Genomic DNA, 25,572 nt, shown 5'->3' on the forward strand with positions numbered 1-25,572 from the left:
TCTCATTCTCTGAATAATTCATTATTTTTATATTTATACTTTTAGAACTGACTTTATGCCACTATTCTTATACTGCATAGGCGGCACAGATGCTGTATCTGAAGTGGCATAAACACAAAAAAGTGCATTTAGACAGACTATTTCATGGCAGCATAAATGCATTTACGAAAAAGTGAATTTTGTGAATGTGAAATATTATTGACTGAATTTTGTTTATATGAATGATTAAAAATGCTTTACATTTTAAAATGGTAAATATTGCAAACATGAAATAATGAACGCAAATATGAAATTATACATGTCAATGAAAAATTCTAAAATATATACAATATATACTCTTGTCATGTCAACAGAACAGAATACAGGAGCTGCCATTTATATGTTATTAAAAATGCTTTACATTTTAAAATGGTAAATATTGCAAACATGAAATAATGAACGCAAATATGAAATTATACATGTCAATGAAAAATTCTAAAATATATACAATATATACTCGTGTCATGTCAACAGAACAGAATACAGGAGCTGCCATTTATATGTAAATATATATATATATATATATATATATATATATATACAGTGTATACATATATATATAGGCCTATATGGCATAACGCTATAAATATATATTCCCTGAATTCTGAATGCTCCCAAATTCTGTGTAAAAACTCAATTGTTGGCTATTTGATCAGCTGATCACATTATAGATTGTATTGAATTCTCCTTCTTGTCACCACGTGGCCTCTAACGCAACCACTAGTTATTATGCTGCGATTTTAATTACTTACTTTCCTTTGCTCGTTCTCTCGCTACACAGATTACTGGACTAAACCATTCTTGAATGTTAACACACCTGTCACACTGTTGAAGCTCTCATAAGAATAGCACACAAGTAACACGTTACGGTAAATAAGTTTAGAAATACGGAACTGGTTTCGTTTGAGTGATAGTTTGACTCTGAATGGTGTTGTGTATCAATACCCCTACTCAGGGAATGGCGGCATCACCCCTCGCCTGCAATGGCGTTGTCTAGCTGCGCGCTCGTGTTTATGTGTGTGTGTGTGTGTGTGTGTGTGTGTGTGTAAAGCCCTGCTTGTATGTCATATTGTGTCAATCGTCTGCTGAAGTCCAGCATGGCGGCTTGATACTGAAAGCGGAGCTGAATTTAAATGTTGTTCAATGTCATTCCCCTTTGGTCAATGATTTAAAGCGAGAACACATTTATTCCTGGGATAACTGACATTGCATTTGAAGGCGTAGGTAAGTCACTCTTTTGTTTTGGAGCAACAACAAGGGAGTTAAGCAATACTTGTGCCACTTCTGTTTCGTGTTTGTGTGCGATGTTTTGCTACCTGTGGCTAAATACACTCGCTGGAATGAGCTAGGTCTGTAATGTTGGCGTGTTTCTGGATCTGGGTTTGTAGGATGGAGCTGTCAGTGATGCAGGCGATGTGATGTGATGCGCGTAAGGGTTGGTTGTTCATCATCTTTGAATAGCGCAATGGTCGCACTTTTGCTAAATGCATATTTACATTTTCCACAAATGTGTTTCACGTTTATTTTCGTTATGCATGTTGTGAGCGTTAAATGCACGCTGTTATCTAACCAACAACAACTGTTTTACATCATGCAGGTAGCGCGCACAGTTATATTTTGTCCTTGTGTTGGTCTGAAATGTGCATCTGCCTTTCCGTGCTCTTATTATCGATATAAAATATTCATTCATGAGATTCGTGGATTTTAAAACCATCCTGGCAGACTAAAATGCAGCGGTTGTCCGCGGTTTACACGATGGGTGATGGAAGGCAAATCTAATCTGTGAGTCACATCGAGATCTGCGTCGAAAACACATCGTGCATCAACACCATCGCGCTGAAATTGAGTGCCCCGTCGGCCCTTATGGCAAAGCGATGATCACGCATTATGTTCAAGAACCAGGGCGGTGGATTCTAGAGCCAGTGCAAAGGCATCTTCCAGCATCCGAGCCCCTATTCGATGTGTTGTTTACAAACTGATGTGCAGAGTTGCTTTAGAGATGTTGTTTTCATCTGCCCTGCTGCTGTTTAGTAGGCTATTGTAACAACGAATTTGGGGAAGTGGCTCTATTAAGTCAACCCAAATCTAAGTTTCACATGTTTTTGTGTAGATATGTGAGCAGACTTAAAGTTAAGTTTGAGATTCATGTCTCATCAAAACACTAACAAAATTAAACTGCTTTATTTAATTGCAAATTTCAGAGTGAGCTTATAATGTGTATACATTATATACTGTAATATACATTTCCAATGTAAATGTTTCACATCATATTAGACACTTCGATTAAGATTCATTTTTGATTAGTCAGCGTGACTAATTAAAGAGCTGCTGTTCAAACTGGAGTATCTGAGCATCCATTCAACAATATCCAATCATTCTCAGTCTGGATGTTACTTTAATCTTACCATGGTCATCTTAAAGTCAGCCAGTTTCAGAAGTGGCTCTATTAAGTCAACCCAAATCTAAGTTTCACATGTTTTTGTGTAGATATGTGAGCAGACTTAAAGTTAAGTTTGAGATTCATGTCTCATCAAAACACTAACAAAATTAAACTGCTTTATTTAATTGCAAATTTCAGAGTGAGCTTATAATGTGTATACATACTGTAATATACATTTCCAATGTAAATGTTTCACATCATATTAGACACTTCGATTAAGATTCATTTTTGATTAGTCAGCGTGACTAATTAAAGAGCTGCTGTTCAAACTGGAGTATCTGAGCATCCATTCAACAATATCCAATCATTCTCAGTCTGGATGTTACTTTAATCTTACCATGGTCATCTTAAAGTCAGCCAGTTTCTCTGGTACACTCCTTTCTCTGGCTGAGCATCTATTTGGACTTTTAAGTTTTCTGTCTCAGGTCATTGTATCTTTTTTGCCAATGCTGCAGCTTGTTGTGAGACTTATTTTTAGTCTTTGTAGTCCCACATTTTTTTGTTTCTCGGTGTGTCTCCACAATAAAATGTAAGTGGGTAAAGTTCTTGAATTAAAAGGATGTGTCCTGAGCACAGTGATTACAGTTAATGCTTTTTATAAGAAGTTCTGTACTGTAGGTTCTTATCTTAGTGAGCTTATTAGGAACAAATGGGGTCAATGCAGTCATTTCTAATAATCCGACTTGACAAAAAAAAATTATCTTTCTTTGATTATACTCACAGACAGATCATTAGATATTTTTTGGCTCAAAAAGCTTCTATGTATAATTTTATGTTCATTCTGAAGCATCATGTGACACTGAAGACTGGAGTAATGACTACTGAAAATTCAGCTTTGCCATCACAGAAATAAATTACATTTTAAAATATATTCAAATAGTAAACTTTGTTTTTAAATTTGTAGTAATATTTCACAATATTACTGTTTTTACAGTATTTTTGATCAAATAAATGCTTGAACTTGAATGAACACTAGACTACTTTCAAAAACATTAAAAAACATACCAACCCCAAACTTTTGAATGTTAGTTTATATACTGTATGTATATAATATAACAACAACTAGGCCTATGTGGCACTTATTGCATATATGGCCTTAAGGTCACTTACTCTATAGGGTCACAAATTAATGACAAGTTTCCACTTTTTACAGTGTATAATTGTTTGCTGTGCACACATAATTGCATAATTTGTAATCTACTCATAACATTTTTGTAAATGTTTACAGGAATTCCCAACAAAATGTGATTGCACCCAACAAACATCCTGAAGGAATGTTACTGAATATTTGAAAAGACCTCCATTGTCGAGGCTAAGATGTTGAAGACCGAGGCCTCGGCAGAGAGAAATACCCTGAGGAGCGCTTCCCCACACCGGAATGCCTACAGGACGGAGTTCCAGGCTCTAAAGAAGGCTTTTGACCAACCGAGACAGGATGGAGACCCCAAACTCAAGGATACGGAGGGGGTCAGGCAACCTCGAGGGCGGCAATACGGGGCCCATGTCAGTCGCATCAAGAACATGTTCATGCAGATGGGGACTGAGAACGCTGGGTCCAACAGACAATCGAGGGATGAGACCTCCCCGCCGAAACTCAACAAGCCAACAAACTTCGTCAACAAGGTGGATGGGTCAGTGGTCAAATTCCAGCATGGCACTGGAGAGCGGACTACCGGTGGCCAGCATAACTCAAAGTTCTCTGAAACAAGGAAACTCTTTGAACAGAGCTCCAGAGATGCTTCACAGTCGCCCGTGTACTCTTACGGCCGGGACAAGAGGGGTTCTCACGAGCATTTGGATGACTGGCGGGGGGCGCGTTCTAACAGAGGCAGTACGGACTCTTTGGATAGTCTTTGCTCCAGGACAGAGGCCTCATCTCCCACTGTGAGTCAGCTCAGTGCTGTGTTCGAAAATATAGACCAACAGGGCTCCGGTGGTACTTTCCGAAGAGGCCATGGAGGTGGAAGAGGACTGTACTCCCCAGATGGCTTACAGAGACACGGGGAGGCCAGCGAGGACGACACCAGTGCGCGACAGTCTCCGTCACATGGTTTTTACAGGACGCAAGTGGGTAGCAAGCACAATCTGCCAGTTTCTTCTTCTTCAGAAGATCTTCTCAGTCCTAGTCCTCTGTCGGAGGCCGTGGACCAGGTGAAAACTGATGAAAAGAAGCCCCAGGAAACCGCCGAGGTGGATTATGGATCCAGTGAACCCAAACCAAAAGATGAGGTAAACTCAACCGAGGCCGTAGATGGTTCTTCAGCTGCGGCTCAAGTCAATGACGCTGCAGAAAATTCACATGAGTCTACAGCTACCAAGGTCCACGAGGACACAGACGGTCATGTGAAAGAGGAGTCTAGGCGGATTACCGAGGATCAAATTGAAGAACCCAATGAGGAATACTGTAGCAGTGAGAGAATTATTTTCAATGCCGATGGAGATGCTTGCTACCAGGGCTGGGGGGAGAGCTGCACCGACCCAGAGGATGACCTATATGATGGCGATCTTTCCTATGACCCAGGATCAGAGATTACAGAGATTCCTGGTCTTCCAGAGGAGGACAAGGAGGAAATTCCACAAAAACGGAAAATTCGATTCAGCTCTGCTCCCATAAAAGTAAGTTTATTGCTGGTCTTTAGCCAGATTAATGGGTCAGTTATGTGACCTTTAAAGTTGACATGAATGGAAATTCAGTTTTCTAAATGCATCTTATTAATCTTATTGTGAACAATTCATCCACTCATGTTTCATTTTTTAAAACTTTTTCCTGATTTTTTATTAAAATGTTAAAAACTCAGTCTTACAGAGAAACAAATGTCTTTTCTCTGGTGAGGTATGGTGGACTTCCCCAATTATTTTTTTCTGTTTAAACCCCGCCTCATATTCAGATCTGCTTCCATCCAATCAACAGTCAATGGATAGAACCAATTTCCACCTTACAATTTTTTTCTTTTCCGATAATCACAAAACAGAAGAAAAGATCTTTCACTACTTCCATTCCGTGTTGTTTTATTATTATTTAAATATTATTATAGTATTTATTAATCTTTTTCATTGGCTTTTAATTTTAAATTGTAGTTTAAATTTTAGAAATTTGTTATGTGCACTAGTTGTTTTCATTAGTTTTTGTTTTTAAAATATTTCTATTTAGCAGTTTTAGTTCTTGTAATTTTTGTACTCAATTATTTTTAGGGCTGCACGATTAATCGCATGCGATATTTAACGCGCATCTTGTCAGAAAGCCGGTTCTGTAATCAGCGGTAAATCTCCATCACCTGCGTGCTTTCACATTGAGCAGCATTAACTACACAGAGCCGTTGTTCACTGAGGAGCTGCGCTAAAAATCGCGCGAATATGAACGTGGTTTGGCGCAGCTCCTCAGTGAACAACGGCTCTGTGTAGTTAATGCTGCTCGATGTGAAAGCACGCAGGTGATGGAGATTTACCGCCGATTAAAGAACCGGCTTTACTGATAAGATGCGCGTTAAATATCGCTTGCGATTAATCGTGCAGCCCTAATTATTTTTAATAATTTAGTTTTAGTTAACAATAACAATGCAGCTTTTGTTCCATTGTGACAGTATTATTCAGAAATTAACATTTCATAAATGCACTGTTTTTTTAAAAATTCTTTTTGCCTTGAAAAATACATTAAAAACTTTTGAAATTAGTGATTAATGTATGCTCACTCAATAGCATAATCATTTTTCAAAACAATGTAAAACTCACATGAATACAAAGAGTACATTTGTATTTTATATTTTTCCTTCTTTTTAAAAGATTTTTCTTTTCTTTCTCATGGACACTATTAAATGTCATTGGCCCTAGTTTACACTTACAGTATATTTTCCAAATCTAGGTATGCTTTAAATTTTCTTAAACAGACTTGCTTAGAGATCACCTGCATCTTGTTATTCAGTTCCTGTTGTTCATCTTGTCTGAAAGCATAGTCATAATTGAATCTGTAGAGGCCATTGATGCCCTTTTTTATTGTTTTTCTCCAAATCTAGTGAGAGCAATTCTCTGTTTTGCCAGCCTATGTTAGTGCTATTTAGATAATGAGCAGACAGAACCATAAACTGACATCCAGAGGCCCACTCATGCCTGCAGGGAGATGAACACATATAGCTTCTGTCCTCACATGCCTCACTGGCTCTCCTTGCTGTAACTTTTCACACCACCACTGTCCCCATGCTTGTCAATCCATGCTCCTGTAGTCTAGACTATATCAAGTCACGCTCCCATGAGAACATGGATAACCGCTGTGTTCGCAGCTTTTTTCCAAGGTGAAGCATGAAGGTAATTACAGTCTGTCTATCGATGTCTTGTTTGGAAGGAGGCTACAGAATCACATTGTTTAAGAGGGGATTTTTATCATGTTAATTTCTCAGAAATGCATTTTACAGTAAATTAGAGTTCAGATAAATTCACTTAGCCAGCGTTTAAATCAATTATCTTTGATTTGGCCATATAATAGCACAGCTGTGGACTAGAACTGTTGCCATTGATTATTTGCAATATCATGAAAATCGCTGCTGAATGTTTGAGCTGCTGGAAATGCGTTTACATCCCTGGCTATTAACTCCGATCGGAAGCTGGATGGAAATGTGGGAAAATGCTTGAAAACAAATGTCCCCTGGTTGGATCAGTCCCGTTAATACCCTTAAGCAGTGCTGGGCCAGTTCCCCTCCTTCTCTCAATGGGTAAACGTGATGTTTGCTCACTAATCTCCCTCACACAAGCTGAATTTCATAGAGCGGTCGTGGTGTGCCAGTATTAACTGAATTAAAAGGTCTGTTTGTACACCTTTTTGCTCTTGAAGTATTGTATTCTTAGGGTCCCTTAATCAGATCACATCCCATTCTCACTCTCCATTTGAAATCTTGGATCCGGCTGCTAATTATAAACATGAAATATAGGTCTTCACAGCTGCCGAATGACAAAAGTGTGACAGTGCATTCGAACATATGGTTCGAAACGGGCATTTAGATCAGTCTGGTAATACAGAAGTGTCCTTTTACTGTGTTCTTTCATAAAGCATAGTACTGTAACAGGTGGAGCAACCAGAAAATGCCAGCCTTTTGTAAAATGGCATTGTGCCGGCTGGGTTAACTGTCAACTGGACTGAACTGCCCTGGTCATTAGTTTGACAAAGAAAGACTTTTTCATGAGTCGGGGAATTTTGAACCCAGGCCACATGGTTTTTCTGCAGACATGGAGGCAATAACAGTCTGTGGTCTATGTTCAGACTTGAGTAAGCGACTGATTTGTGGTAAAACGTTGTCCATTCACAAGACTAGACTAGCTTGTCGTTGAATAGAAGTGTCAGTCATTAATCATGCTGAACATTTTCTCTCTTGCTCATCATGTTTCTTAGGCGTTCATTAAGTGGGTCGTTCCATATCAAAGCGTTTCAATGCGTAATTAATGTAGAGTTGCTATAAGAGGCTCTTGTGCCAGCAGCTCTAGTGTCTGTGTGGAATAACAGCACTCTCAAAGGCCCTTCCCTCAATTTACTCTGATGATTACAGGTTCATCAGTTTCAAAATTATCACATCATAATTCTCTGATTCAACTTTTTCAATTTCATGCAATAAATTAGGGTTGTATTATTTATCCTTTTTCAGACTTAGCATTGTGCTTGCCAAACAGAGTCATAGGTCTGTTTAGATGGGGTTTATTACCTAAATTCAGGTAATAAAATGCAAAAAATAATGCCTATTTAGCATAGCAAAATTTAATAGGCTAGCCTTTTTTTAACTTTTAAAAGGACGGTCAAAAATTTGGTCTTTTCAGGTCTGCGCGTCTGTGGACAAGTTGCATATCATCCTTACATCCTATATACCTTCAGCACCATATTTAATTTGACAGAAATGAAAACAAGGCTTTTTAAGGGAAGAGAAGTACAGCTCATTCAAAGTATGTTTCTAAGTTTAACAACATACTGATTGTTCGGCTGACAAAACATTTTTCTGACAAAAACTTTGAGAAGACAAATGCTCCATAATAGAGTTTTGTGAGTTGTGAAATCATCTTGGACCTTTACAGTGCGTGCCATTATAAAGACTGCAAGTCTATTCCTCACAGCCTTGTTTTCATCTGCGCTAAAATGTCTATTGGTCTATTGGTGGGTGTGTGCAGTTTGTGGTACTGTAAAATTTGTCATTTTTATTGGTTGATGAAAGGGATATTTCACTGAAATATGAAATTGTTTCACCCTCATGTTGTTCCAAACCTGTATGACTTTTTCTCCAGTGAAACACTAAAGGAGAATTTATGAAGAATGTATATGATAACTGTCTTGTCATTGCAAAAAAAATGTGGATTTGAAGCTTTTAAACTTCAAAAAGGATGTGAAAGCACCATAAAAATAGCATATTAAAGTAGTGTATTGTGGGCTTTTCTGAAGTCATATGATAGCTTTTGGTGTGAAATTTGAGAATGTAACTTGAAATTTCCACTGAAAAAAGAATGTCATACAGGTTTGAAATGACATAAGGGGGAGTAAATTATGACAGAATTTCCATTTTGGAGTGAACTAAGCCTTTTGGGACTTTTCTTTTCTTTCTATGATTAAAAAAAATTTAGTACTGTGATGGGTCACCACATGAGGTCCAATAAAAAAATCAGGATCTTAAAGCAAAAAATCCACTGACCTAGCTGACTTTAATGGATTTATTCCACAGGGGTAGTTTTGTAACCACTGGAGGCAGTGGAGGTCACTTCAAGTCAGTTTCATTGACCTGACTCAATGTGCACATCCTTTTAGTCTAGCTCTGATAATGAGGACATTGCATCCAGTAGCCAAGTCCTCTGCCTGTCCTTTTTTGTAGATGGATGTTAGTTGCACAAATCAGTTTTACAACTTTTGCAGCTTTTCAAAAGCATGTGCCTTACCACTGCAAAACAAGAAATGAAACAAAACGAGATTAAATTGTTTTTGCATTATCATGTGAAAGTGTGAGACTAATGTCTAATGTCTCAGGCATGTTTATATTCACTGTTTTTTTGTCACAAAATTCAGCAACCGTAGATTTTGAACATGAATACTAGTGTGGTTGTGCAGTCGAGTAATTTCTGTTTGGAAGATCATTTTCTAATATTAGGTTTAATTGAGAGCAAAGTAACCAGATCCCATCAGATGACACTGCCTGATACAGTTTTACAGTCAATATTAGTGTTTGTTTAGCTGTACCCGTTGTTACACCCATCCTGTCATCATCCACCTACATAAACTGCACTTACAGGCTGAATGATATATGACTTTAGCTCTGCTAATCTCAGCCTCTTGTTATGGCATATTTATTCCTTCTTGATTAATGGATTTAAATGGATTTGAATGACCGCTGAAACGATTCAATGATTATACACTCCATTCTGTACTCAGATGCACATACTGTACATAGACCACACAGAATCAATCCTGCCTTTTACTGTATCAGCTCAGTCCTGTAATTCAGTTAAAAGGGTGGATGGCTATAGTCTAGTTATTATCCATATTTTAGGGTTATATTAAATGTATATAAACATACTTTCAGGAAGGTAGATAAGAAAATCTTTTAGGTGAGCTGAGCAGAGGATGTATTATTCATTTTCGTTTTATTTTAAGGGATCTTCAGTAGATCAAGGTATTTTTTAAGTAGTAACCCTGATTTAGTAGATTAAGGAGGCTTTATGTAATTGGAAAAAGTCTATATCAACCTTATACTGTGGATAAAGATGTCTCAGTTGGTGATTTCATGAGGACTTAGGTGGTTGCTAATCATCCAACAAGCACAGTTTTCTATTCTTGGTTGATTTTCTATTTAAACAGGAAGTTTGGGCCTAACATTTTGAAGCGCCAATCCATTGAAAAGAAAAATCATAAAAAGGCCAGTAGGGTTTAGTTAGCTACATAACGGCTATGATTTGCTGCTTTCTGTTTAGTTGCAGTGGGTATTAGGAGGCGTAGGAGAGCATCTGATTGGACAAAAATTTGTGTAGTGCAGGATGAGTCATCACTATTTTTGTCCCTTTTCCAAGAGAAAGCCTGTGCATTAAAAAAAATTTGTCCATTACTTTTGTTGACATGTCTACATTTTTGTCTGTTTACAGGAGTTATCAGTTATGTAATCATTGGGAAACTGATTTTGCTCATTTGTTGAATTTGTTTAGCAGAACAAACTTGCTGTCATGAGATATCAATGTACAGTTTGTGCACTTCATGTTCAGAAAAAAATAGGCAATCAAGCAATTGCCTTGTTCTCATGACAGTAATTTTGAAGCTGTAGTCACTGGCAAAGATCTGTCTCGAAATGCATTATGAATGCTGTGGTATTTTTTGTTTGCTTGTTTCTCTGACATCTGACCCCTTCTAGAGATTAATTTTTAATGACTGTGGAAACAGAAGACAGGCCTGTGGTTCTGACGCTACGCCGTTCCAGCTCTCCGTGTCAGGCGCTAATTCTCCACAGCTCTCCCTCCGCCCACCGTCACAGGCCATCTCTTAAGCTATCAGAGAGTGTAGTTTCTGCTTTTTTTTCCATGCTGGAAACAAGGAGGGTTTCAATGCTGACACAGCGTCCTGTATTGTTGTGAGACAGTCAGGACAAATGTGGTCTCTGTGTTCACCCAGTTGTGTAGAGTGCCATTTTTTTCCCACAATAAGTGTCCATTGTACTCAGGAATATCTATTATTTAATAATAATATAATAATTTAGAAAAAAATAAAATTATACTATATGCATACAGTGTATATATATATATATATGTTACACTTTATTTTGTAAATGATTTACAAGAGATAAAACAGCATTATTATTTATTTATTTATTATATATATATTCTGTATAAAGCATGCGTGTTCAGTTTAGGCTGTTAGCTGGAACTAGCTTGCACGAACACTTGCCTGTAAATGTAACACTCTCACCCACTCATGTGGTCATTTGATGAATTATGTATTCATCAGACCATGTAACTGATCATGTGAGAAGACTCAGCCAACACATGAGAATGAAGCATAAAGTAAGCAATTGTTTGTGTCTTGTTTATCCCCTTATGCTAGTAGCTCCCCCTCACCGCACTAGCATGCTACGTCTTGGCGGGTGGCGAGGCCCTCAGGTATTTCCACAAACACAGGATTAAAAAGAGGGCAAAATGACATTCCAGGCCAGATAAACTGAAAAAGAGAGTCAAGAGGATAAACATGACATACATTTTGAAGGAGCTGTTGTCTTGACACGGCGCAAAAGGCTAATTATGCCGGAGAGTTTCATATCACCTGACTCATCAGTTCACGTCTCCTCCATGCTAAAGTGTTTTTTTTAAAGATAAAATGGCTTTTAAAATAATGCAGAGACTCATGGAATGCTCACTCTGAAGGCTTTTACCACATAGATGAATGGCTTTTAATAACTTTCAGCATTAGCAAACATTCAAATACATGTCATCATGAAACTGGTGATTCATATATTTTTATGTATTATTTCACTACAGGCACTTCTATGCCCCAAGTGTTTATTTTTATTCAATAGCAGTTCCATTTTTAAAAAATGCATTATAAATGTAGCCATTTACAGTTCAAACATTTAGGGGTTGTCTTATGTTTACCAAGACTGCATATTTCTTTATCAAAATACAGTAGAAACAGAAATTTTATTACAGTTTAAAATAGCCATTTTCTATGTGAACATTATTTATATATATATATAATATTCACATAGAAAATGGTTAATAGGAATAAATGGCATTGTGTGTGTGTGTGTGTGTGTGTGTGTATGTATATGTGTATACATATACATACATACATATATATATATATATATATAAAATGCCATTTATTCCTTTGATGACAAAGCTAAATTTTCAGCAGCCATTACTCCAGTTTTCTGTGTCACATGATCCTTCAGAAAAATGTTTAATATGCTGATTTTGATGATTAAGAAACATTTCTTTTTATCATCAATGTTGAAAACTGTTGTGCTGCTTAATATTGACAAAGCTAAATTTTCAGCAGCCATTACTCATTATTGGCTTTACAACATTTCTTATTATTAATATTATAATATTTCTGTGGAAACCATATGATTATTTTCTTCACTTTTGCATCTATGTTGAACATAAGTATTAATTTCTTTAAAAAAAAAAAATCCACAGACCCACAAGTGCCTGTAGTTGAAGAAACACCCATATGTTCATATTTAAATGTATTCCTTAACAATATGGTAGCATGATAATTAATTTGACTTTGCCAAGCACCTCATTTTGGAGCAGCTTCCTGTTTTTAGAGAATAGTACAGGAATGTCTGTCTACAGATTCGTCTGTTGCATGGTTAATCCATTCAGAATCAGCTTCAGCATCCCTCTGCGAGAGAGCTGTGTGTGTGTGTGTGGTGTGACACTGAGAGCGCTGGCACCACTGCTTGACTGTAGGGCCATTTAATGTGATCAGTAGCAGTCAGCCAGACTCTGAGCCACACAGTGCTGTTGCCAGTCCATGATACAAATGCCAACAAAGACTTTCAGTCGATTGTTCTGCTACATCCCTCACTGTGTCCCCTCAGCCTGCCCCTCGGTTAATCCTCGGACTGTTCCCTACAGGGATTGTAGTCACCCACGATATAGCTGGAGGCGTGCTGGTGTAATATGCTGCATTAGAGGCATACAGATGAGCCATGGCTGCTTCGCTAGAAGTGCAGTGACACAAAGAAGAATGAGAGATGAGAGGGATAATGAACTAATGAGCGAAGAGGGACGAGGAAGTGAGTGGGAGTAGAGGGATGGATGATGGGCCTGGCTCAGTTTCACTCACCCCTGCAGTTCTGTAGAAATTCGCCGAGAAAAATAAGAAGCTCTCAGAGGCTTTGGTGGGATCTCACAACACGCAATAAAAACTTAGTGCTCTCCGAACAGCAAAACGCTTATACAAGCTTACATTTCTTGGCTATTATACAAGGTAGCAGTTGGAGCCAAAGACCTCGCAGGCTGCTGGGTTTTAAATATAATATTGCAGTATGCCAGAGTGTATGACCAATAGATAGAGGATAAAGGATCGAGTGAGAGCTGATCTACTGTATGATGAGAAGACAAAAAAGATGCACTGTTTGTTTGAAGGCAGCTAACAGGTATATTGATCTAATGGTAGAATGACAGGAGAGGTGAGGCGAGTGGGACGAATCAATGTTACTAGATGGGTGAAAAAGCACAAAGATGATCACAAAAAGTATTGCTGTTAGTCGGACCGAAGCCAAGAAAAGATTCAGCAACTACTTAAGTACCTACTGAAATAAACTGGGGTTTTTTCTCTGTTCTGTGGAGTTTTTCATTTATTTATTTATTTTAATTTATAATTAACAGGCAGACTGATAATTGAAACCACTGATACATTTCATACAAGGTCCAAAGTTGCCTTGATAACTTTTTCTTAATGCTTATTTTATTTTCCAAAAATAAATAAGTGTGTGTGTGTGTGTATTATTTTAGTTCTATTATTTTTAGGTTTTTTATTTTTAATAAATTGTCATTTATTATTTTAATTTATTTTAAATAGTAATTTATTCCTGTGGTGGCAAAGCTGGATTTTCAGCAGCCATTACTGTATTCTTCAGTGTCACATGATCCTTCAGAAATCATCCTAATATGCTGATGTGCTGCTCACGACCCATTTCTTATTATTATCAATTATGAAAACATATGTGCTGCTTAATATTTTTATGGAGTCCCCCCCCCAGAAATTTGAACAATACTGTGTTTGTCTGTCTGATACGGTTTAAAAGAATCATGACAGTCACAAATATGCTTTGTTCATTTTATTCCTTTTAATTTTTTTTATTTGTACTATATTATTTCTTTCAATTGAATCACTTAACGATTACGATTTAAATCGTGTTTTATGTCACTCATTCTAAAAATCTCAAATGGTAAATTTCTGCATCGAATTACGCTTCAAAGTCAATGTTTATTTCGGTGCCTGGTGACAAACATTTTTGTCTTCAAATTATCATATGTATAAGACCATTAAAATGTAAAATTAAACCATGTAATTATATTAAAGCAAAACATAAAGTGTCTTAGACAGCTACTGTATAGGTGTCTATAATGAATACAAAAGAAGATGTGAAATATTATGTTCTCCCACCTGACAGTAGCCTTCAGCACACTGCCCACTCTTTGTCTTTTGCGTAGAGCCCCTCATGGTTGTCATGTCTGGCAGATTCACAAAAGACAGTCGGCTGCTTTTTAGCCAGCTGTGGAGTGTGGACTGTCAACACAGTGATAGTTGGTTGAGCTCAGGAGAATACAGGAGAATAGTGTGTGAGGGAAGCTCTGGAACAGATCCACTGAATGTAGAGATGGATGTTTCTAGAAATGTCTTCACTTTCATGTTAGACCTCTACTCAAGGCAATGTTTCTGGATATGCCCTCCTGGCATCTTTGTATAGGAGTCTATAACTGTGTCAGGGAAGCCTTAAAGCTAAACATGTTACTGTCCAGCCCTTTCTGACAATATGATTTTCATCAAATCCATTGAAGAACTGTAGACAATGGGCCCAATACACTTCAGCTAATCATTCGGTCAGCAATGTGACTTCTCAATAATGCATAGCTGTTGATCAGTTTACATTATTAATGTTGTAATGTGCACTAGAGATTATGCTTGCTTTTGTCCCAATGCTTGAATACTCTACGCTCTAGTTTCGGAGTGCTTTCTACCATGTAGGATTTGGATTCATTGGTTTAGGCTTGTAATTAGCATAAAACGTCAGATTTGTGTCTAATTGACTTTCTTCACAGATGAGATAGCTTTGATTCTGCTATGATCAGTCATGGTTTAATTGAAGCTGATGATTCTCATGGTGGCAGCTGCTGGACACACTGACAGCTGCCTGCTGGTAAATGCAGCATGTTCATTTGCTTAGTGGTAGAGCAGTGTGGGTTCGATTTATTTATATACGTATATATATATATATATATTTAAATTATTATTTAGAATATTTCTTTTAATTAATTTAGAATAGGGCTGCATGATATATCGAAATATCGCAAATGTAAATATCGCAATATGCATATTGCAACGGCGTGCGATATCATTATTATTTTAAAGGGGTCATATGATGCGATTTCAAGTTTTCCTTTCTCTTTGGAGTGTTACAAGCTGATTGTGCATAGATAAGATCCCTGAAGTTACAAAGACTAAAGTCTCAAAACCAAAGATGACGTTAAAAAGAGTTATTAAGTGCAGTAAGTTGCAGAAAACAACTCTGCCGTCTCCTCTTGCTATCTGACTCACACCTGAAGCGCGCGCACAAGCCGCATCTCGCACAGCGTCTCTTCAGTTCTGCCCTGTTTTTATAGTCTATGGTTCTGCCGCACATGTGCAAAGCGCGCGCACACACAGATAGATGCGTTTCAGACCGAGTTGATTCGTCTTTCGCATCTCCTCCTTATGTTTGAACAGACACATATACACCGAATTATGTCAATAGTACCCGCCTCGACGATCATTCTCATAAACGCAGTCGGTTATGTTTTAAATGAATGTAAACAACTGAGAAAGAAATCGGATGTGTCATTACACTGGATCCGTGCAGTCGGTTTTAAAGGGACAGCAGCCTATAAATACGTGCTGCTGAATATGTCACTAATGTTAATCAAACAACAAAACGGCAAAGATTAATCTAAATTTAATTCATACAGTGAACACTCTGCAGTGTTATTTTACACTTAATTATTAAATTTCTGTACCTGAATACTACTGTTTATTTTATCTATGCTTGTAAATTGTGTATTTCTTTTTTTTACTGACTGTTCACTTGCCTTTAATCATGTTTGAACTTTCTCAGACTATAGTTTTTGCTGTGGTATATGAAGAAGTACTTAAAGTGTATGGAAAGCAAAGTTACTATGATATAAAATTAGTGTCATAAATTTTTTTGTTTGTATGTTCATATTGATGTTAAACTACATTTTCTGATTTGTGACATTACTTTTTATGTAATGCTAAAACACTGCTGGTCACTTTCAGAAGTTGTAGTGATTCTTTATTTTCCATGAAAAAATGTGAAACAAATTGGTTATATAATTAAAATTTTTAAATATGTTTAAATATTGCTTAAAGTGTGTAAAATCAATTTAAATTATATCGTATCGCATATCGAATATCGCATTTTTTAACAAGGTATCGCATATCGCATTTTTCCTCAATATCGCACAGCCCTAATTTAGAACATATTGTTAATCAAATATTTTATTTAAAAATATTTTATGCATATATTTCTTTTTGAGGTCATTTGTTTTGTTTTGTTTTTAAAGAAATGAATAGGCTACTTTTATTCAATGAGGATGCATTAAATTCATCAAAGGTGACCATGAAGACATGCGCTTTCTTTCTTTTATCTATTTATATTGTGCTTTTCAAAATACATTTCAAAGAAGCAGAAAATGAATGTTTCTACATTACAATTAAGAGTGATCTGTTGTCAGAGGTGACTGTCAAAATAATGTCTATATGGCAGAAATGTACAGTTCTAAGATTATGCAAATCATGCGGTTAACGTCACGATTCATGTAAGTAGACACATGTATGCTGTGATAAATAATTTCTATTTCAAATTAATGCTGTTATTTTTTACTTTCTTTTCATCAAAGAATCTTGAAAAAAATGTATCAATGTTTCCTCAAAAATATTAAGCAGTTTTCAACGTTTATAATAAGGGGAAATATTTTTTGACCATTGAATCAGCATAAAAGAATGAGGATCATGTCACGGTGCGCTACTGTGAGTAGGGTTGTGTCCCGAAACCCGGTACCAATATGGCATCGGTACCTATGTAACTGGTATGTACTAGAAGAACCGAATCAGAACGCAGATTTCGGTGCCTCATTTCGGTGCCACCAATGCTTGAGCGATCGATTGAAATATTTGTTCTCTGGTTCTCTGAACCGGACGTAAGGATCACTGACACCGCACGTGAAAAATTATTTCCCAACTGAGAAAATTCACGAACGCAAGTCGGAAAGCTCTAATAATACAAATCCAACACATCTTTTTAGTAACACGAGTGTCCATGTTGTTTTCACATTCCGACTTAAAAGCACAATTTGGGAAATGAGAGCATCCGAGGAGCACGTGAATGCAGCAATTACACTTGCTCTGATGGCAGCAGGTAGATACCGTTCTATACTGTAAAAAGCATATGGTAAAAAGGCTATGTCGATTAGCAGTGGATTATAAATATACTTAATTATGATGAAAATACCAAAGATGGCTTGAATAACACAGATAAACTATACATTGTCGCAGTCGAGTGGTTATTGTCTTTGTTTTATCATTCACAAATTTTATATCTTCTGTTTACTCAGTTACAGCAATAGCAATGCCTTTGTCCATATTAGGGATTTCCTGAGTCCTTTTCCTTCTGTGAAACTCATGTGGAGTTTCTGCGCGAGGGTGCCCTCTGGGGTCCAGTATGAATGAAACAGACATTAAATGTGTCTATAGCGCTCAATAATGGCCAATCCAAAATTATTATAATTTTTTTTTTTTTAAGTATCGGTTTAGGCACCGGAACGGTTTTAAAAGTATCGATTTGGCACCGGTATCAGAAAAAAACCAAACTATACCCAACCCTAACTGTGAGGAGCACGGAGACGAAGGAGCGAGGAGAAGAGGAGTGGAATTCAAACATATATATTTTAATCACATCCAGGGAACAAGGAAAACACACTTAGCAAGATTAGACATACAATACCAGACGAAGAACTAAGAACCGGGAACACTTTAAATACACAAGACATGATGAGAAACACCTGGAACAAATGAAACATAATAACATGAGGGAAAATACAGCTGGAAACAAATGGGAAACAATCAGGAAGCAGGAACAGGAAAACCAAATAAGGGCATGGAAACACATAGGGAGCAAAACACACAAAAAACAAGGAACAGAGTCTGACATTACTGCCCACCTCCCGGAAGGCACGTCCCGCGCCATAACAATTCCACCAGGGAGGGGGGGTGGGCACCCTGGAGGCTGGTGCAGGACTGGGACACGGGGAATACCTCCAGGGCGGATCAGGCAGTCCAGGGTGCCTTGGTGGCACAGGGAGCTCAGGGGCCATGGTGGAGCAGGGAGCTCTGGGAGCCATGGCGGAGCAGGCAGACTAGGAAGCCATGGCGGAGCAGGCAGTTCAGGAGGCCATGGCGGAGCAGACAGTTTAGGAGGCCATGGCAAAGCAGACAGTTCAGGAGGCCATGGCGGAACAGGGAGCTCGAGGAGCCATGGCGGAGCAGACAGTTCAGCAGGCCATGGTGGAACAGGGAGCTTGGGGAGCCATGACGGAGCAGACAGTTCAGGAGGCCATGGCGGAGCAGGGAACACAGGGGGCCTCGGCACTCAGCCCGGCCTCCACGGACGGACCCGTACTACCCCCCCAAAAAAAATCCTTGGGGAGAATATAGTCTTTAGAGGGCCTCCGTAGGCCTAACTCGGGAACGGTGGCCCTCCCGGGGCTTGACTTGGGGACTGAAGCCCTCCTTGGGCTGGACGTGGGAACTGGACCCCTCTCTGGGCTAAACTCGGGGACTGGAACCTTCTCTGGGCTAACCTCTCTGGGTTAAACTCTGGGACAGGAGCCCTCACTGGGCTAAACTCGGGGACAGGAGCCCTCTCTGGGCTAGACTTGGGGACTGGAGCCCTCTCTGTGCTAGACTCTGGGACTGGAGTCCTCTCTGGGCTAGACTCGGGTACAGGAACCCTCTCTGGGCTAGACTCGGAACAGGAACCCTCTCTGGGTTAGACTCTGGGACCGGAGCCCTGACTGGGCTAAAGTCGGGGAGCGGAGCCCTATGTGGGTTAAACTCGGGAACAGCAATTGGCCCCGTTCCAGAACAGAGAGTTGAGCGTGGCGTCGTCCAGCGCTGTTTTTGTGGCGATATTGCTGAACTCCCATTCATACTCCACGAAGGGGAGATCTCTGTGGGTTAGGGCGATAAAACAAGCGGCTACTTCCATGCCGCGGGGAGAAACACACAGGGAAAAAAAGACTTTCAAAACGAAAAATAAACACGAGGAGAAGGGGTGCCGCTTACTGTCTTGGTGGTCCGGAATTCTGTCACGCTACTGTGAGGAGCACGGAGACGAAGGAGCGAGGAGACGAGGAATGGAATTCTAACAAATAGATTTTAATCACATCCAGGGAACAAGGAAAACACACGCAGCAAGGGTAGACATATACAATACCAGACGAAGAACTAGGAACCGGTAACACTTTACACAAGACATGACGAGAAACACCTGGAACTAAAGAAAAATAATAACATGAGGAAAAACACAGCTGGAAACAAATGGGAAACAATCAGGGAGCAGGAACAGGAAAACCAAATAAGGGCATGGAAACACATGGGGAGCAAAACACACACAAAACACGGAACATAGTCTGACAGATCATGTGACACTGGAGACTGGAGTAATGGCTGCTGAAAAATCAGCTTTGTCATCACAGGAATAAATTACATTTGAAAATATATAAAAAAATGAAGCGTTTTAAATAACTTTTCATTTTTAATTTATTTTAAAATGTCATTTTAAAACAATTTAACAATATTTCTCAATATTACTGTTTTTAATGTACAGTATATTGGATCAAATAATTGCAGCCTTGGTGAGCATTTACACACACACACACACATATACAGGTGCATCTCAATAAATTAGAATGTCGTGGAAAAGTTCATTTATTTCAGTAATTCAACTCAAATTGTGAAACTCGTGTATTAAATAAATTCAATGCACACAGACTGAAGTAGTTTAAGTCTTTGGTTCTTTTAATTGTGATGATTTTGGCTCACATTTAACAAAAACCCACCAATTCACTATCTCAACAAATTAGAATACCTCATAAGACCAATTAAAAAAACATTTTTAGTGAATTGTTGGCCTTCTGGAAAGTATGTTCATTTACTGTACATGTACTCAATACTTGGTAGGGGCTCCTTTTGCTTTAATTACTACCTCAATTCGGCGTGGCATGGAGGTGATCAGTTTGTGGCACTGCTGAGGTGGTATGGAAGCCCAGGTTTCTTTGACAGTGGCCTTCAACTCATCTGCATTTTTTGGTCTCTTGTTTCTCATTTTCCTCTTGACAATACCCCATAGATCCTCTATGGGGTTCAGGTCTGGTCAGTTTGCTGGCCAGTCAAACACACCAACACCATGGTCATTTAACCAACTTTTGGTGCTTTTGGCAGTGTGGGCAGGTGCCAAATCCTGCTGGAATATGAAATCAGCATCTTCAAAAAGCTGGCCAGCAGAAGGAAGCATGAAGTGCTCCAAAATTTCTTGGTAAACGGGTGCAGTGACGTTGGTTTTCAAAAAACACAATGGACAAATTAATGTTTGTTGCTTACCCTCCTTGTGAAAGGGGTCAATGATTGTCTTCTGGACAACTGTCAGATCAGCAGTCTTCCCCATGATTGTGTAGCCTAGTGAACCAAACTGAGAGACCATTTTGAAGGCTCAGGAAACCTTTGCAGGTGTTTTGAGTTGATTAGCTGATTGGCATGTCACCATATTCTAATTTGCTGAGATAGTGAATTGATGGTTTTTGTTAAATGTGAGCCAAAATCATCACAATTAAAAGAACCAAAGACTTAAACTACTTCAGTCTGTGTGCATTGAATTTATTTAATACACGAGTTTCACAATTTGAGTTGAATTACTGAAATAAATGAACTTTTCCACGACATTCTAATTTATTGAGATGCACCTGTATATATATCCAACTTATCCAATGAACCCTTTTTATAAGGAAACAGATAAGGAAGAGACAGGCAAGTGTAGCATTGGCATGGGGCCAATGTTTGTCTGTGGACCTGCTTAGGGGTCACACCACTGTGCACAGGACCATCACTTACACTGAGGAGATGGCAAATGACAGTTTGTGTTTCAGCCGATAAGCACCATTATGAAGACGCTCTGATGCTCTGACATTGCCTCACAGTCTCACTATATAAAGAGAGAGAGAGAGAGTATGAGATCAATAGAGTTGTACAGTATATTTGTACAGTATATAAGGAACTAAATCCCTTATGGGCCATGCATGGTTCGCGTTCTCCATCTTTTGTAACAGTGAAAACAAAAGTGCTTTACACAGCTGTTTAAGTCTTGTGACCTCAGTATTGTGACATTGGCCTTGGATTTTTCTCACTGCCAGGTGTTTAAAACCTACTCCAATGAAGATTATGACAGGAGGAATGAAGAGGTGGACCCGGTGGCATCCTCGGCTGAGTATGAGCTGGAGAAACGGGTGGAGAAGCTGGAACTTCTCCCTGTAGAACTAGAAAAAGGTGACTAGCAGGACGGCAGTGTCAGGTTAAACATTTAGGATAGTTATTATAAGTGAGAGTAGGTCTTGTCGTCAAACCTTTGACTCCAGAAAATAATTTTCAGTCAGTTTTTACTCTTATAGTTTTAATCTTACAGCTGTTGAGAAACCGTATAGCCCTTGTGACAACTAACCCTTGTATAAGCTTTCTCAAAAAAAAAACAGGATAGATATAAATAGGTTTTCAGGGAAATATTCTGCATGTATTTGCATATTTTGTGAGTGAATCAATGGTAAGCCTTGAAGAGTGATCAGTTACAATAAACATGCATCCATCCAACAAACATCCAATGATTTATTGAATTGTCATTCTTTCCATTTGCTCATCACTAATATTTTTCCTTTCACTGATTTGTGTATGTGTTCATCTGTGGATGTCAGATGAGGACGGCCTGGGCATCAGTATTATAGGAATGGGGGTCGGCGCTGATGCAGGCCTGGAGAAGCTGGGCATCTTCGTCAAGACTGTCATAGAGGGTGGAGCAGCAGAGAGAGATGGAAGGTAAACTAAACAGCACATAGAAAGTAGTAATGGACGTATATATTGGTATTATATCACCCTATGTTCTGGAAATGGATACGAGTATTTTCCATGTAGAAAGAAAAACTCCATTGGTCAAACAGTAGTTCAAAATAATGGGTTTCTTGTCCTTGCTCTGTTCAGCTGCACCCAGAGTGAGAGAATCCCTGAGAGTCTGTCATGAGATTTGCACATTGCCTAAAATTAAAGCAAAGCTTTTGGGCTTTATCACTGATTGTAGCTCAAGAGCCTGACAATCCTAAAGAGAGGGTAGGGATGGGAATGAAAGCAGCCCATTTCACATCTGGCTAAACATTCTAGTCTAGTAATTTTAGTAAACGTTTTTTGGAGAAAATGCTTTTTGCTTTACCAAGTTTGAGACCACTAGTGAAAATTTTCATTAAATTAGAAAAGTATTTATTTTTTCATTTCTTAATTAAAATTATATTAGCAGCATAAAATTTTGTGTGAAAAGTTATTTAATGTCTTAGTATTTGTTTTGTCTCCCTTTAATTTTAATGGCAGCAGCAATCAACCAATTTGACATGACTCTACAAGTTTATGTAAAACCGGTCAATCAAGATTTGAAATGATTCAAAGAGAATCTTGAACTTCAGTTGAATATCTGTACAAAGAGTCACATGATCAGTGTCACAAATTTACTTATTATTGATCTAGAAATAGTGCAGAATCTGAAGTATTTCTTATTTATTTTTCATAATAATGCTTCTTTAAGGATTATTTAGAAATTTTAAATCTTTCCTTTTATTTCCAAGTTTGAGATTCTGAATCCCAGTCTTTCAATGTGGTCTCAGCTTTTCGCTGAGTGACATCAAACACTGCTGAAATCTTGAGAAATTTTTACTTGTTTCAAGATTACCAAGCAACTGCAAGCTTTGCAATCAGGTTTCAAAAGGACCATTCAATAGCCAGAATGTAATTTCCCCCACCATTAACTCAGGCTGTTTCTGAGCGGAGTGTAACAATGTAGGATTCGACAGTGACATTGAAATCTTTGCACTGGAGTCCTTATTTTTTGCATAGCAGAATTACAATTTCCTGCTTTCAGTGTTACTATACTGGCGACATTGCAAAATGCATGTGAAGGTCAAGCTGTGCTTACGCCACACTCTTTAGGTGCACATTAGGATTCAATCTTGCAAGCATCCCTCAGTCTGCTTTGCCTGCATAACAGACGGGATTTGCCAGGAGCTCAATATCCAGACAGGTCAAGGCAATTTGGTCAAACTCACAAAGCTCATTACAGATATCACACAGTTGGAGCTCTTCATGCAAACACTGTAGCATTCTGAAAATATATGATCACAAGTTGTTGAGGAGCTTACTCGTCTTTGTAATCTTATAGGATTGTAATTCCCTCTGTCTTTTAAGCATTAGCTGCTGAAATGAAAGAATGTGACCACCCAAGTCCAACTGAAAACATAAATATATTGTTCATGGTTCTCAACCTTTTTTGTCCTTTTTAAGTCCTATGACCTAAATTATTTACTTGAAGTATTCACTAGGATTTTAAGTAATTATTACATAATCAAAAATCATATTTATATTCATTCATGTAGTATAAAGTATATATTATGAATGTATTTTATTACTGTATAAATGTATTGTATTTTATTAATATATACATTTTATTAATGTATATACTTTATTTATGTTAATTCATGTGGTAGTATAAATAATATATCTGTATAAAATATATAAAAAGTATAAAATACTTTTTATTATTAATTTATTAATTATAAAATGTAATAATTTATTATTTTTATGTAATTATTAACATAAACAACAACAACTACAATAATAGTTTTTATTATTACCATTTGATTATTCCATATTATGAAACAATAATTTAGTAGTATAAAGAATATATTTATAGAAAATGTTTTAATATAATAATAATAATCATCATCATCATCATTATTATTATTGCATATTATGAATTATGAAATTAATTCACTCTTGATACTGGTGTCTTTACATATCTGCCGTAATTATGCAGAAATAAATCTTTATACATCTTTATAAACTTTAATTTGCATCAATACTTTTATCTTAATGTCTTTAAAGCCATTCTCACTGAAGTTCTGTGTCAAACACTAAGCGTTCACAAACTCTGGGAAACCCTGTCCCAGGATGTACTGTGTCCTTCATACATCAGCATATTTGTTCCACTTAAAAAATTAATCATAGCAGAGTGATGAGAAGGCCCCAGGCAGAACATAATTAAGCTTTTATTTAGAAAAGTCATCTCAGAATGACAGAGAAATCGATGTTTAGTATTCATACAGTTCTCCAAACCTGTTTTAGAGATTGCACAATGTCGTAATAGTGTCACTGTAACAAGCATTACAACATAACCACCTTCATTTTCCACAGAATTAAAGTGAATGATCAAATCGTGGAGGTTGACAGCACCAGTCTGGTGGGAGTAACTCAGAGCTTCGCTGCTTCTGTCCTGAGAAACACACAGGGAGTGGTCAGGTAAGATGCGAGATGTCTACAGCCATTTTTGCTTGGTTATTATGTCTCATTAATCCCAGGTTTGCCCCTGAACAGGGCTGGACTGGGACAAAAAATCGGCCCTGGCATTTTTTGGTCCAGGCGGCCCACCACCACTTCGATATATATATATATACACTATACTAGTAAATTAGTAGTATATATATATACTGTATATATATATATATATATATATATATATACACACACTATACTAGTAAAAAAATTTTGTTTTTTAAAGAATTCTCTTCTGCTCACCAAGCCTGCATTTATTTGATCCAAAATACAGCAAAAGCAGTAATATTGTGAAATATTTTTACTATTTAAAATAACTGTTTTCTATTTGAATATATTTTAAAATTTCATTTATTCTGTGATTTCAAAGCTGAATTTTTAGCATCATTACTCCAGTCACATGATCTTTCAGAAATCCTTCAAATATTCTGATTTGCTGCTCAAAAAACATTTATTATTATTATGTTGAAAACAGCTGGTCCAGGCGGCACTTCGATATATATATATATACACTATACTAGTAAATTAGTAGTATATATATATACTGTATATATATATATATATATATATATATATACACACACTATACTAGTAAAAAAATTTTGTTTTTTAAAGAATTCTCTTCTGCTCACCAAGCCTGCATTTATTTGATCCAAAATACAGCAAAAGCAGTAAT

At 37.6% G+C, this 25,572-nt stretch overlaps 1 protein-coding gene across 4 annotated transcripts in view; it reads left to right on the forward strand.

The window, feature by feature from the left end:
- The window catches only part of LOC107591592 (neurabin-1-like), a 53,140-nt gene that overhangs the window by 3,157 nt on the left and 24,411 nt on the right, over nucleotides 1–25,572 (forward strand). For 3 of the 4 annotated variants that reach the window (XM_016280781.1, XM_016280783.1, XM_016280785.1), the window contains exons 1-5: nucleotides 1,086–1,263; nucleotides 3,708–5,095; nucleotides 21,671–21,803; nucleotides 22,223–22,343; nucleotides 24,759–24,863. In XM_016280781.1, coding sequence (XP_016136267.1) covers nucleotides 3,797–5,095; nucleotides 21,671–21,803; nucleotides 22,223–22,343; nucleotides 24,759–24,863 — 1,658 coding nt within the window. In that variant the 5' untranslated portion in view covers nucleotides 1,086–1,263; nucleotides 3,708–3,796. Of the gene's footprint in view, nucleotides 1–1,085; nucleotides 1,264–3,707; nucleotides 5,096–21,670; nucleotides 21,804–22,222; nucleotides 22,344–24,758; nucleotides 24,864–25,572 lie in introns of those variants that run through there. The other variant, XM_016280782.1, reaches the window with a different exon arrangement.

Source organism: Sinocyclocheilus grahami, unplaced genomic scaffold (assembly GCF_001515645.1).
Source record: "Sinocyclocheilus grahami isolate Dianchi unplaced genomic scaffold, SAMN03320097.WGS_v1.1 scaffold144.1, whole genome shotgun sequence".
NCBI classification, from domain to species: domain Eukaryota; kingdom Metazoa; phylum Chordata; class Actinopteri; order Cypriniformes; family Cyprinidae; genus Sinocyclocheilus; species Sinocyclocheilus grahami.